General features: G+C 37.7%; 2 protein-coding genes across 2 annotated transcripts; both read right to left on the bottom strand.

The window, feature by feature from the left end:
• Positions 1–1,418: 1,418 nt before the first annotated feature.
• LOC130431468 (androgen-dependent TFPI-regulating protein) lies at positions 1,419–3,925 on the bottom strand. Its single transcript, XM_056760509.1, has 6 exons — positions 3,773–3,925; positions 3,544–3,675; positions 3,108–3,209; positions 2,906–3,021; positions 2,594–2,745; positions 1,419–2,441 (listed from the first exon to the last, which is right to left on the bottom strand). Exons 1-6 carry the CDS (start codon positions 3,923–3,925, stop codon positions 2,410–2,412), a joined length of 687 nt encoding a protein of 228 aa, XP_056616487.1. The 3' UTR covers positions 1,419–2,409.
• A 72-nt stretch (positions 3,926–3,997) lies between these two features.
• On the bottom strand, positions 3,998–14,990 carry fam83ha (family with sequence similarity 83 member Ha). The gene is made up of 6 exons (XM_056760508.1): positions 14,762–14,990; positions 13,262–13,713; positions 12,767–12,931; positions 12,190–12,314; positions 6,085–11,713; positions 3,998–5,418 (listed from the first exon to the last, which is right to left on the bottom strand). The coding sequence occupies exons 2-6, from the start codon at positions 13,703–13,705 to the stop codon at positions 5,410–5,412; spliced, it is 6,372 nt and encodes a 2,123-aa protein (XP_056616486.1). The 5' UTR covers positions 13,706–13,713; positions 14,762–14,990; the 3' UTR covers positions 3,998–5,409.

Genomic DNA, 14,990 nt, shown 5'->3' with positions numbered 1-14,990 from the left:
CATCTATTGTGCATAGAAGACGTTTTAGAGAAGGATTTATAACAAAAGCAGGTGGAGAGAGGGAGTTCACGCTCATTTCAGAAGTAAATTACCAGTTTGTGTGGTTTATGTTTGTACATAAAAAGTTCAGAAAGGAAGACAAACATCTCAATCTTGCTTATTTATGCATTAAATCTTCTGTTTTAATTATGCTAAATGACTCATTTTTATGACATAGAAAAACCCCAGAGGTGGCAATACCACTGATAAAACCTTGTTCAACAAAAAGGTAAAATATCTAGACTCTAGAGTATGAATTATCTTTATCTTGAAGATCTGAAATGAAATAAATGCATATTAATACATCTACTGTTTATTTTCATACAGTGGAAAATGAATGCAAAGGAGCTTCATCTTGTTGTCAAACTGCTTACTGTTGGCCTGGTGGATGCAGATCCAAACACTCTGCATCATATTAAAGAATACAGAGATCTGAGAGGATCTAAATCTTGAGAGGAGTCGTGTCATTCAGAAGAATACAGAATAATATCACATGGAGATAAGATCGAAGAAAACAAGGGGAACAATTGCTCTCGTTTACTGGTTATTGTGGTGATATGAACCCATTTAAATCATGATGAATTGCTCAGGTTTTGTGTCCTAATCTGCATGCAGTGATGATCCACACATCTTAATCATCTGTTCTTAAAATCACTGCTGGAATGGACAAAGAGGAAATGAGGCTTTGTAACAAGGTTTATTACAGTGTACAGTACATAAGCATATTTTATGATCAAGAGTATATAAGGGTCTAGAGTAGCATCACAGGGCTATGAATTACCTGTATGTTCATAATGTTTACATCAGAAATAATAAAATGTTTTTTTATTAAAAGTATGCATACATGAATACATCACCAAACGAGAATGCATAGACAATATGCTACTAATAAAACATATAGTTCTTAAATCATGGTCAATGTGTTATTTTAATAGGGAGAGCGAGAGACTCTAGAATTGTTCTGAATGTACTTTTTATGTGTTAAGGTATTAAGCACATGAATTGACCAAATTTGTACTAAATTCTAAATAAAATGTTGTTGTTTTTATAAGCATCTATTTGCAGAAACTGAAAACTGTTCAAATTCAGACTTCGGATATTGCTTAAAAGTTCATATTTATTTTTTAACACCACAATAATGTTCTTACATGCTTGTATTTAGGAAGAGATCCAAAATTAACATTGGATGGGAAAATCTGAGTTTCAATCACAGCTTTCATTTGTCTCTTATGTTCTCAGTCTTTTGCTGAGCTTAATGCTGGACACAATTTCTTCAAAGTTCACCTGTTTCTTAGTTTTGTTTAAATATAAGTCATGCTGTATATGTATATATGTATATTTATATATGTATGTTTTCCTGAACAAAACGCCTTACTGTCATCTGTTAATGTAATTCTTTATTGTATTACATGACTTTCATGTAAATTTCCAAATTCATAGACTTGTTTAAAATGCGCAACCCTTCGTCACAGAACTTTATTGAATCATGTTAGTAGATCAATCATGTAAAAAGATAATAAATGATTCAAAAGGAAAATAGCTGGAACATTTTATAGTGCACACCCACTGTTAGAATGCAGAAAACACACTTTCTCTTTCACATTCTCTCAGTAAAACAACAACACCAGTTTTGTCTTGAAACAGCTTATAAGCCTTGATAAATAAAATAAATAAAAGAAAAGTAGTTGAAGTAGGATTTTTTTCGAGCAATCAGAAAATGTTAATGTGTGACACACACCAAATTGTTCACAATACTAATTTATGAAATCTTATTGACTCTTCATGGAAATGTGGAAAGCAAAAGAAGACGCTTTCTTTTTAGTTTACTTTCATCTGCTTCCCAAACAATATTCAAGAAACTTAAGTTGTCTTTCTCTCATTCTCTGAACACTTGAGGCTCACTCAATATCAAAAAAAGCATTTCTCATATTATTAGTATAAACATCTTTGTTGTTTTCTTCACTTTTGCAATTCACTTTGGATAAAAGCATCCGCTACATGCCTAAATAAATAGTAAATGTACTTAAGTAACATGTTTTTTAGAATTTAGAATAAAATAGGATTTTTCTGAAATTATTTTAGCAAGATTTTGCTGTGTATAAACAAACGACAGAAGCCAACTCTTTACTGTCACTTGTTAACCTAAACGATGAATGTACTTTTTCATTGTATAACATGACTGTCATGTGAGTATATAACACATCAACCTTATATTTGTTAGTTAAACATGTATAGAGATGTTTTACATTGACCACCTGTTTCCATCACAGATACACATTTTAATTTCACATACTGCATATGTCAGCAGAAGTAGGACCGATACAGAAACATGTAAAAGGAACGTGCACGTGGAATATGTTTTGTAATGCATCATGTCCTGTTAATGCCTGGGTGATCTCTCCCTGTAGAAATAAAAGAGAAAACATTCATTTGTTCAGCATTAGTGAATTACTCATATTTTTCAGAGATTTACAGTACTTCTCACAAATATACAATGAAATAGTTCAGAACATAAACATACAGTATGTCTGATTAGAAAATATAGTCTGCTCACCCCAAACTTTTTGGTTTAAAGTTTGTCCCAGTAAGTACAGCAGTGACACCACAAGCATGTTGTGAAAAAAGAAAACAGTCAAGCCTGCGCTGCTAAACATCCCCAGTATTGGATAAACCCAGACTCCCACAGTCTGATACACCCAAATCACCCTAAAGAAAATAAATAGAAAAACAACAACAACAGGTGTAAGACTTCAAGTGTGTATAAAGCCCGACCAATTAAACAAAAATATACAATATTACAGTACATGTAGGTCTCACCGACAACACACAATTCTGTATTTTTAATTCCATAATATAACAAACTAACCATCCTAGGTAAGCAAGACCAACGAGTCCCAAAGCAGATAAACCGTGTTTTGTTTTAGGGTAGTAGTGTGGCTCCAGTAAGATCTCACCTAACAAGATTGGAAGAACACCAGTATGCTAAAAACAAAACACAAATACGTCTGTTATTAGTCGTTTTAAAAGTGAATATGTGAATTTATAATAAATTGTATTATAAGACAAACCATAGCATGATTCAGCCATGATGGGAAGATGGTGTCCAATGAAGCAGGATAAACCAGCTGCCGATCGTAGGTATAAATCAACCAAAACAATAGAACTACAAACTAAAAATGAATAATTATTCAATTATTTTTGTTATTATTATTATGTTAAACATTTTTAATAACAACATTCTTTAAAAAATGTGTCATATCAGTGACTACCAGTAGAGGGCAGCATAATATATTTTCACATAAATCAACATTCAGTCCAGTTATTAACCATTCATTATGTGCTCCAAATGGGTTTAAAAAATAAACTAATGTTCACATTGTTAAACAGCTGTATGATGATTTATAATCTAGAAGACTGTCATATCTCATTCTCTTAAAGACTGTGATGTATCGAGGTGTAGCAGGTTGAAAAGTTTAAAAAAGCCACAGAAAAACACAAACTTACCACCCCAACTGGAAACACAAAGACAGAAAAGAGCAGGTCCTTGCACAGACTGAGAGATGATTTTTTGGAATCTTTACCCACAGGCTGAAGGTCATTGAGGGATCCCAATCCAAAAAACACCATCTGTAGAACCTAGGAAACAAACACAGGTCAGGTGTTCAACAGAACAACAAAGTTGCAATTCAACACATCTGAGGTCTTCATAGATTTCACATGGGACGCATTTTACCAGATTTAAGAAAGTGAGATATTTCCAGGGTCCACCGTAGACGAACAATCCTGGTGGCAGATCTGTTTCTCCTTTTGCATAAATGCACTGAATAATAAAAGCGTACCAAAAGAAAGCAGAAATGTGATAAACTTTCTTGAAAATGTTCGTCATGGCTACAGTCTTCACGTCCAGTTCTCTACGACAGTGTTCTTAAGGGGAACACATTCAGATTTGTGAGGAGAAAAGCCAGAGATTAACTGATCACTAGCCACAGTCTTATTAAAGTCCAAGTGCAGACAAAGGTCTCACTGTTTTTCTGGTGACATCACACATGCTATTCATTTTCTTTTTCCTATTTTGTAACATGGCCTTAAATATCAACTCCTAAAAATATGAAGTTTTGTAAGTATTAGCGAAGCAAAATTTAAGCTTGACGGCATGATTCATTTTTCCGCAGCGTGACTGAGCAGCTCATGTAAGATCAATGATGTCAAGTATAAGCGCCAAAGGAAAGGCTTGAAAAGACTCGCTTAAAGCAAGGGTGTTACCCACCACACAATATTTTGCCATGTTGAAACATAACATTAATATTATTTGACTGCTGTATGGTTGAATTAAGTTCATAAGCCCCATTTCTGAAGTCATTCTTTGGTCCAACACAAAATATCCATAACGGTGCCAAAGGGTAAAAACTGCAGTGTCAACAAAAGACATTCTGAAGATTAAATTTCCCAACAAATGTCAAGATGATAATAGTTGCCTTATATGTTTGTGTAAAAAAATCATTTTTATTTTTTTGTCAGTGTAACAGACCATCCTTTATTTTGAATGTGATTTAAACATATATCGTTTGGAAACCGTACATGAGTGGTAGTTTTTTAGACAATTATCTTCATATGCGATTAAGAAAATCTGATATCTTACTGTTTCAATGACCAAACAAGATGCTCTTCTTTCAAATCATTATTAAAGACAAACATAATACACTCAATGGTATTTACAAACAAGTTTGTTTTTGTTATTTAAAATATCTCTATTCATCTTCTATTCATAAAATCCTCTATTAAGTCGTTGTGAGAACAATTTTATTAGAATTGTCTAGAATTCTACATAGAAAAGGATTTGAAAGTATAAAATAATTTCTTTAAGGGTATAAATAGCTTTTTTAAACAAAAATCCACCCAATATTTTACAGAAGAATATCACTCGAATTCAAAATGAAGTGCTACTTCCTTTACTGTTCTCTAACCGTTCACACATTTTGTATTTCTTCCTTGCTCTTGTTTGTTAAACAAATTTGTCAGATCATCCAGATGGGATATCACAAAGATATATACATAGGAAATATTTGCCCTATCAAAACCTTATCCAGCAGGTATACGGGGGTTGTTTTCCTGTTTTCTGTCACACAGTAGGCCCCTACATGTCTATAAATGATCTGATCATTAGTTCAGGACTGACGCAGGAGCACTCAACAGTCTTCATGTTAAGTCTTGCAGGTAGCACTATTTGTTGTAACACATTAGAAAATACTTTGACACAAGTTTGTGCAGGTTCACAGCTATGAGGTAAGATTGGAGGAAAAATAAGTCAATATTCCTTCCCTCTGCTTGTCCAGTATTTCAGTCGCTCTTCCAAATGGTTTAAATTCCAGATTAAGAGGTCTGTGAAAACACACAAACATATATTTGCTTGAGTAATTAAAACACTTCTTTATATCGAGCTCCACACATGGGTATGAATTCCCTTAGGAATGGCTAAAAACAATTTCATTTTTAAGCTACGGGAAGAAATGGAGCTTGACACAAAAGAATGAAGAATTCAATGTTTTATGTCTATAATAAATGTATGTAACTGCCTGTGGAGACACTCCAGATTGTCTTTCTTGTTCAGAAAGGTTATTTTTGTTTACTTAAAGTCAAACTTTGAAAACATTTCTATTTAATCAAATATTGGCCTCAACATTTATGGAAAAACTAAACCAAAAATAAGTTGAAGGCACTAAAATACTGATAATAAACAAATAAAAAATAAATGTAATTAAATGTATATAGCAACATAAAAATAAACAAATAAATAATCAAATGACAAAAGCATGATACAAAATTGATGAAAATTTTAATTAATTAATAACAATAAAAAACCTGGAAAAATGTACAAATAAAGCTAATTTAAAATATAAGTAAAATATATATAATAATATTATAATAATTCTGTAAGAGCTCTTTGGACTTAAAAAAAAACTAATAAAATAAATAAAGGAAAATGTTATTTATTAAATCAGAATAAAAAACAGACACCTAGAAATCACAGCAAAATCTAAAAATTACCTGAAAACGGCTGTAGACTTTTCTCTCCTTCCTCATCTTCTCCATCTTTTGCAGCAAAATTTCCTTATCTTCTGCTGAAGCCTTGGACGACCAGGGTCTTCCTGAAAAACTTGACAGCTGTTGTCCTTCAGATTTAACCCCGCCCTCTTTCTCCTCATTGGCTGAAGCAGGAGTCAGTTTGGTTCTTTGGTTCTTGGCTGAAATTTGCTCTAAAAGGACTTTAGTGTCATCTCTAAGGTTGCTACATGAGATAACGTTTGCAGTAGACGACTGATGGGCAGATGGAATGGGTTTGGGATTTTCTGTTAAAGCTGACTGACTCTTTGCATTTTCTGCACTTTCTGGTATCACAGTACTTTCTGATTTTTCAGACACCTCTGCTAGGTTGCTTACACAGTTTTCTGGTGTTGTTTGGTTGGTTTCAGTTGTTATAGAAACTTTAGCCATCTCAGACCCATCTGAAGGTTGCTCCTCATTCTTGTGATGCTCATCCTCAGGTTTTGGATCATTCAAAGAACCAGATTCCAGTATAGATAATGTAACAGATTGTTGAGTTGTGTCAGGCTCCGTTGAATCATGAAGCTCATTTGAGCTCATCGCGACTGAACTGAGACTAACAGGATTATCTGCATCTTTTACCGCAGGAGCTTCAGATGGTTTGGTCTGTGTTTGCTCCAGGGAGGAATTTAGTTCCATCTTGCCGTCATCAGTCTGTGGACATGGATTTTCAGATATGTGTTCAGCTGAGAAACTGTCTGTGATGATGATACTTTGAGATAAGCCGTTGTTCTCTGGAGTAATGTTAGTAGTCGAGATGGATCCTTGGTTGCCAAAGTCTTGACAAACGTCATCATCTTTCAGTTCAGAAGTAGCTGAACTGGTTTCTTGTAATGAAGTGATAGTTGGCAAGACAACCTTTGATTCATTGTCTGCGTGACAGTGTTCAGGGGATTTGGCTTCACTTTGTATAGTGCACACCGTGGTGATCAATATATTTTGATCCGTGTTAGTTTCTATTGTTGATGTTCTCACTGAGCCTGTCTGGAACAATTTGTGACTATCTGCTGGGATGGTGTCACCAAAGGAGATGGTCTGAGGAGACAGCGTGACTTTTAATGTGGAGGGGGATGCAGGCACACACTTTATCTCAGTAGGGTGTGGGATGGATTCACATTCTGTTGAGATGGAGTCATCTGTTTCAGTTGGCTTATGGGATGAATCTGTGTCTGTTTCAGTGGGATTCTGGGAGTCGTGTAGTGTTTCAGTTGGCTCTTTAAAAGAGTCTGTTTCAGTGGGTTGTCGGGATGGTTCGTGTTTAGTTGTAGTGAGGTGTTGAGAAGATTCCTCTCCCAATGTAGAAGGATCTTGGAAAGAGCCTACATCTTTTCCAACAGATGATTCAGAGGACTGGGTTTCTTCCGTAAAAACTTGTTGAGAAACATCTGCCTCTGTTGGAGTAGACTTTTGGCAGGAGTCTGCTCCTATCATTGTTGACTGCTGGAAACAATCCGCCTGCTCTGAGGTTAATTCTTGGATGAGCTCACTTTCACTTTTAGTGGGCTGTTTGGAAGAGTTTGACTCTTTTGCAGGAAGGTTTTGGAGAGATTCAGCCTCAGTTGCGTAAGGGTTTTGTACATGTTCATTTTCTGTTGCTGTGAGAATTTTGGAAGATTGCATGCCTAATGCGGCGGGCTGTTTAGGATAGTCTGTTGTAGTAGAATGTTGGGAAGGATCTCCCTCCGTTGCAGCATCTTTTTGGGTAGGTTCATTTTCTGTTGCCAGGGGGTGTTGTAAAGATCCTCCCTCAATTGTAGTGTGATTCTGGGCAGGTTCAGTTTCTGTTTCAGTTGGGATTTTGGAGTTCTGAGTTAATGCAGTTGGCTGTTGGGAAGTCTCAGTTGGTTTTTGGGCAAGTTCATTTTCTGTTACAAAGGGCTGTTGTGAAACATCTGTCCCTGTTGCAGTGTGCTGTTGCGAAGATTCACTTACAGCATTTGTGGGATGTTGAGAAGTGTCTGGTAATGTAGGCTCTAGGAAAGGTTCAACCTCAGTTCTGGTGGGATTTGGGGAATGTTTTACTGGTGCAGTAGAAGAGTTTGCAGCTAACCCAGTAGGCTGTTGACAAAAGTCTACCTTCATTGTAGTTGTCTTTTGGTCTTGTTCATTTTCTGTTACATGCAATTTTTGCACAGATTCTGTCTCAGTTGCTAATGTCTTTTGTCCATGTTTATCTTCTGTTGCATGGGGTTGTTGGACAGATTCTGTCTCAGCTGCATTAGGTTGTGGTGCATGTCCATCTTGTGTTGCAGTCAGTGGTAGCAAGGCTTCTGTCTCCATTGCAATGGGCTTCAGTACATGTTCATCTTCTGTTCCAGGAGGTTGTGGCAAACCTTCTGTTTTAGTTACAGACATCTCCTGTGCATGTGCATTTTCTGTTGCAGGCGACGGTTGCAAAGATTCTGTCTCCGTAGCAATGGTTTCTTGGGCTTGTTTATTTTCTGTAGCACTGGGGTGTTGCACAAACTCTGTCTCAGCTGCATTAGGTTTAGGTGCATGTTCATCTTGTGTTGCAGTCGGTGGTAGCAAGAATTCTGTCTCCATTGCAATGGGCTTCAGTGCATGTTCATCTTCTGTTGCAGGAGGTTGTTTTTGCGAAGCTTCTGTTTTAGTTACAGACATCTCCTGTGCATGTTCATTTCTTATTGCAGGTGGCGGTTGTAAAGCTTCGGTCTCCATTGCAATGGTTTTCTTGGCATGTTCATTTTCTCTTACATTGGGAATCTTGGAAGACTGCACCTCTAATGCATTGGGGAGTTGGGAAGAGTCTGGCTCTGTTGCAGTCGATTGTGCATGTTTGTTTTCAGTTCCGGTGGACTGCTGGAAAGAGTTTGCATCTTTTCCAGCGGGGTGTTGAAAAGATTTACTTTCTGCTGTTGTTGGCTCTCCCTCCATTGTAGTCTGTTTTTGAGGAGTTCCAGAGAGTTGCTGGGAGGAGTCTGCTTTCATTACAATAGGCTTTTGGGAGGAGTCTGTCTCGGTTGTTGCAAGATTTTGTGTAGATGCACTTCCTGGTGCAGGGGGCTGATGGGAAGAGTCTGTTTCTGTTTTAGGGGGGTGTTGGGAAGAGTCAGTCTTCATTGGGGCTGGGTGTTGTAAAGGCCCTGGTACATGGGGTTTTTGCTCATTTTCTGTTGTAGAGGGCTGTTGGGAAGAATCTGTCTTTATTGCAGAATGTTTTTGGGTTTGTTCACCTTTCATGAGTTTGGAATCTGCAGCTACAGGATTAGAGATTGTGTTAGACATATGGGGTGACGTCTGTGCAGGTGTTTGGCTGGATTCCTTTGGAGTGATGTTTAATGGTGACAAACACTTTGACTGTGACAAATTTACAGCTGGAGTCTCACAGGAGGATCCTGTCTCTTTTGGAATGTGAAACTGGTTGAGCGTGGTTTCTGATGAAGCAGTATTTAATCCATCTGAATCCACTTGATTTTGTGAGGAACCGGTCTCAAATGTAGCAGGCCCTGAGAGCGCCTCAACTTTTCTTGAGCTTGGTTTTGAAGGTGAATTTATAACAGGTTGTGAAGACTTTCCAGGCAAATTACATATCGTCTTTTGTTTACATTTCTGTGATTGTGTGCTTGTCTCCACAGACGTGTTTAAAGTCGGAGCGGTGTCTTTTTGGGAAGAGTCTTCAGCAAGCTTTTGCTTAAATCTAATTTTTTCAGCATCTGTGGCGCTATGCAAGATGTCTTCGCTAGATTCCTGACATTTGGGATCTTGTATCGTGTGTGTTGTGACAGCTGTTTTTTTCCCACCATCACTTGTTGAAGGTTTCTCAGATTTCTTCTGCGCATTTTCAGGATTGCTTTGAGAAGCTTTGGCTGCTGCATGTTCAGCTTTACGTTTTGCTGCTAAATCTTTGAAATATCTAAATCTACTGTCTGGGTCATTCATATCTACGAATGATCTTTGCCATACTTCAGCCTCATCTCTTTTGCTTTTCTCTTCAAGAGCTGTTGATTGTATGGTTTCTGGAGTTTTTTTCCCTTGCAGAGGATCCTGAGATTTATTGTCCTTACTGACATCAAAATCAACACCAATTTTGTTGAGTGAAGCCTCAGAGCGTGCAGACTCAATGATTTGATCATCAATGGTTGCCGACCTTACAAAACTGCTCCACTGAAATGGCTCTCTAGGGGTAGACCACCTTTTATCCATGATTTGTGATACACGAGCTGTGAGTTTTGAAGCCTCATCCAAATCCTTTGAATCTTCCGCTGTATTCAACTCCAGATTTGAACTGAATATCAGCGAGTGTCTCAGTCTGGAACTTCTCTGGACAGTGCGGGTTGGTTTGCTCCTGAGAAACTCTTCGCCAAACGGGTTTATCTCCTTTGATTTTTTAACTACCGTCTCCTCCACTTTGTCGCCTTCGGTGGTGCAAGATGACTCTGAAGTTGTCGGTGTTTTTATTCGTATTGGTATTTTCATATTTTCAACTAAATCTGGTGGGTGGTAGACTAAATTTAGAGGTGGAGGAGAACTGTTCCGAATCTGAATAAAAGGTGGATTGTTCCTAGATGGAGGCATCATTCTGTTGAACTCAATGTTTCCTGTTCTTATTTCGCCTCCCATGGGGCCACCAGGCCCTTCAGGCACAAAACATGGAACGTTATCAGACAAGTCTGATCCTTCAAGTTGAGGAAAATCCATATCTTCTCCATCATCAAATGCACTGAGGTATGAGCTGATCCTCCAATCCCGCAGGCCTTGTTTCTGGCTTACATCTTGTGGTTTGCGGTTTGCGTTGATGAACTGTTTCTGGTCTGGTAGGTTTGGTTGTGTCGGGGAGGTCTGACAGGCGTAAGACTGACCCATGCTGTGTCTTCTGGGATTAGGCTGCGCAGGTGAAAGTAAATTCCTGGCACCGTGTCCATCTTCCTTAGGAGACTGGGACTGCAGGTATCTTTGGACATGGTCATACGCTCCTGGTGGTACAGCCTCATTTACCTCATGAGGGTAGTCAGGCCCTGAAAACTGATCTATGTGCTGGCCTTGTCCTCTAAATCCACTATATATGTCATAATCAGGCTGTAATCCACCTCCCTGGTAAAAACCGGGTTCCCTTGCACAGTGGCCGCCTTTGGGCACTACTCCCTTCGTGAATTGTTTGCCTCTCATTGTTGGCTGGTTTTGAGGGGGCATATATCCGTAGTCGGGTACATCTGGATAGCCATGCCTTTTGGAGCCAGACATTTCCATTTGTCCTCTCATTTGTCTTCCGTGCTCCATTAATGGATGGCCCTCTCGAAATGGACGGGTGATGGGTTCAATGTTCTTGTAGGGTAACATTTTGTCGCCCACATTCATAAGGTCCTCTGGGTAATGACGAGCCCTTTCGGGGAGCATATTTGGAAATTCTCTGTTGAACATGTGGGTCTTTTCCATGTTGAGATTGCCTTCATGTATATTGATGTTGTGTGACATATTTTCCAAAACTTTTTCGACATCTAACGGCTCGGAGTGGGCATACAGAATCCGAAACTCTTCATCAAAGGTGGTCACAAGCTGTCCGAGAAACAGATGTGCTAGGCAACGATGTATCTTCTCGAAAGACCACATGAAGCTGCAACGCACAGTAGGAAAATGTTTTAAATAACATACATTTTATGACAATAGTTTAGATTAAGCCTCAAGTTCTGTTGGGGTCAACATGAGCCCAGATCTTTGAAAACTTGTGAAAAAACATAACAAATATATATATATATATATATATATACTGTATGTATCGTATCTTTCATATTGTTATTTTTTATTTTGATGTTGGGTTTATTTTTTTTCCATATAACATAAAAACTTTCAGAAATGTGTTTAAACTTAATTGTAATGTTTCTGATGGCCACTTTGACGATGTTATTTTATCTTCTATGTTATTTATTATTGAATGATTAAACTGTGACCCAAACAACAAGAAGTAAAGCAAATCCCTACAGAACATGAGGGTTAAAAAAATCTACACAGCTACTAAACACCTTTGTAAAACTTTGAAGTTTTAAAGGTTTGGTATAGTACAAAAAGGTAAAAGGAAAAATATACATCTACCTGTAGTTTCCAGTTAAAACAGCCCTGCAATCCACCAGTAAGAAGCGATCCATCATCTGACCTTTTAAAGTTTTCCCTGTGTGGCAGAAATATGTAGTGCCAGGGACAGTTCTTACTCGCATAAACTGCAAGTAAAAAAATATTTTAAACTCATTTGAAATAAAATAAAAATAACAACCTTCTTATAATGAAATACTAGAGTCCTGTCACCTCTGCAGTTGTGTATCAAATGGCTCAAAACAAATAGGACTATATAATTGCATTTTTCTTGTAAGAGACTTTCATTCCAGGTTTTGACCAAGACACTATAACAAGTGCTCTCATTTACCAATAAAACATTCATTGCATAACACAATAAAGGTTGATTGATGTTGTTGAAGTGTTTTAATTAACATGTTAATGTGCCAGGTGTTGAGTCAGAAATAATTAGCAAGGAGCTACAAATTTCCAAACAAAGAATAGGTTTTCTTTCCTGGACCCTGCTAGATTTGTACATTTTTAAAAACCCTTGGCTTAACTGATGATATGTTTTGAATTTATCACATCTAATCACATTATACATATGAAAAGTACTAACTTTTATCTCATCCAGATTCACCCTACAGTTGTTCACCATTGAAACAAAATGGTGCGCATTCAGTTCATCAAGAAGAATGTAAACAGTCACACCACGCATTGCTGCATTCAGAATATCGGCGAAGATATCAACATCTGTAAACATATCCATCACCACAGCAATAACCTGAAGCAAGAAAATACAAAAGCAATACATTATAGACATGTACATTAGGGTTAGACATGATATGAATCACGATAGGTCATGGATTAAAGGCATTACTGTACATATTAGTGTATGACTGAGTAATATAATTTTTCATGATCACACCTTTTACTTATGTGGACAGAAAATACAGACATTAGGAATTTGATGACATATTGAGCACCTTTGGGCCATTTGAAACATATTGTGCACTTTTTTGTATTGTATTGTATTTATTCATAGTTAAACAAGTAGACAAAATAGATTGTGATGGTCAGTATAGTACTTGACAAAACAAACCAAATAACCTACTTGTTGTGCGTTCTTGATCATTCTCCGGACTTGCACTTTAATACTTGGCATCTCAGGATCGGGCGGGTTAACCAGCGTAGTAACCTCTGTGGGTCCAACAAATCCAAACTGCTGTGGCCAGCCTAAGTCCAGGCATGGAGCGTCAAGGTCCGAATGAACCGGCCAGTAAGTGTCTGAAGAGCTATCTCCATCTTCAGCCATGTATCTCCTATTTGACTGAGCTGTCCGGTGCGGAGCCCGCACCATGCATTTGATATAGTCGATCTCTGTCTGTGATAAGAAACTGACCACATTTGCTTCCTGTAGAAATCCATAGTAGCCCTCCAGGTCACCATCAACCAGGGCATCAATAGCCAAACGGTACTCCTCGCGGTAATGAGGTGGCAGGTAGTTGGGGTCCAGGGGGTTGTCCCCGGCAGAGGAGCATTGCGACCGATGAGCCATTTTTCCACCTGAACCAATGGAGTCAGAGTTAAACAACTGAAGTCAATGACAAATCTATTCCACATGAGGGCAACCACATGTTTTTTAAGCAGACATGTGGGAACCAATAGAAAGAAAAATGTGAGAAAGCAGATTTTACAGACCTAGATAATCTTATTTAGAAAATATATGCAATTATTTACTTACACATATTAAGGATCACAACCATGCGTTCAATGAACGATAGAAATCATCACAGCAATTCTAATGGATTGAATGATTATAATGGGAGCTTTAGTGGTTTTAATGAAACTATAATGATCACTGTGGTACTCTACTGGTAATCTGTTTGGTTCTATTGGTGGGATGTCATCTGTCATACTGCCACCAAAAGAACACCATTAAATCCTATTGGAACCTCAATACACAACACATAAAGTAAGTCTCATGATGTTAACCATTAATACTGTATTTGTGAGCAGGCAAAGTACTTTTTGTTGCACAACTTTGACTTCCCAAAATGTATATTCACACACATAAAACACGTAATAATCGAAGTTATATTTTTAGAGACTAACCAAAACAGACCAAAAACTAACAAGTGAGTAATTGCGTCTTTCTTTAAGATTAAATAACCATCGCGTCTAATATGAAGGGAATGAATCCGTTCTGAAACCTCAAACACACCACGTTCAATACTTTAAGCTGCTATTGAAAATCATATGAAAACGCATCTGTTTTGTTTGAACATGCAGTGAAAATCAATCTGAATGTATCGGATTCATCACATCTGCTTCAACAACATCTGGGTGTGTCACGCAAAATATAAAGAGCAACATTTATCGACTAAACCCACCAACACCTCCTCCAGCAATAATATAAACATAAATCAATGTTTAAAAGGTTTAACAATGTATCAGTTTCTCTTCCGATTGACGCGCTGCTGTTACATTGTTGCGTCGTGACTCCTGAAGCTCTTCAAAGTTTCGCAAACTGGTGTTAAACTCGTGTAAATTACACATTGTGGGATGTAGTGACGAAAGGAATCGTACACACATGTATTTAAAGTCGACTTACCGCCCTAAAGTGCCGTTTCGCTTGGTTCCCTGTGTTATAATCCTTTCATCGACATTTGCCCGTCACATCGCACGACAGAGGCTTCAACTTTCGCTGTCTGTCTGGTTGGAAGAGAATACGCACATCTCAGCCAGCACGCGCGAGCGCGCGCATACACACAGAAGCACAAGGCAAAACCTGTTTGTTTTCTCGCATTGCTTAAGAGAACAATCTAATCTTGCTTAACATA

The sequence above is a fragment of the Triplophysa dalaica genome, chromosome 11 (genome assembly GCF_015846415.1).
Source record: "Triplophysa dalaica isolate WHDGS20190420 chromosome 11, ASM1584641v1, whole genome shotgun sequence".
NCBI lineage: Eukaryota > Metazoa > Chordata > Actinopteri > Cypriniformes > Nemacheilidae > Triplophysa > Triplophysa dalaica.
Note: the sequence above shows the minus strand (reverse complement) of the source record. Positions and strands in the feature narration are given on the sequence as shown.

Coding starts and splice junctions, on each gene's coding strand:
- LOC130431468 (XM_056760509.1), bottom strand. CDS start 3,925: ATGACGAACATTTTCAAGAAAGTTTATCACATTTCTGCTTTCTTTTGG. Junction 3,676..3,772: donor ATCTCACTTTCTTAAATCTG/GTAAAATGCGTC, acceptor TTTGTTTCCTAG/GTTCTACAGATGGTGTTTTT. Junction 2,442..2,593: donor TTTAAACCAAAAAGTTTGGG/GTGAGCAGACTA, acceptor TTATTTCTACAG/GGAGAGATCACCCAGGCATT.
- fam83ha (XM_056760508.1), bottom strand. CDS start 13,705: ATGGCTCATCGGTCGCAATGCTCCTCTGCCGGGGACAACCCCCTGGAC. Junction 12,315..12,766: donor TGAATCTGGATGAGATAAAA/GTTAGTACTTTT, acceptor TTTTACTTGCAG/TTTATGCGAGTAAGAACTGT. Junction 11,714..12,189: donor GTTTTAACTGGAAACTACAG/GTAGATGTATAT, acceptor TGTGCGTTGCAG/CTTCATGTGGTCTTTCGAGA.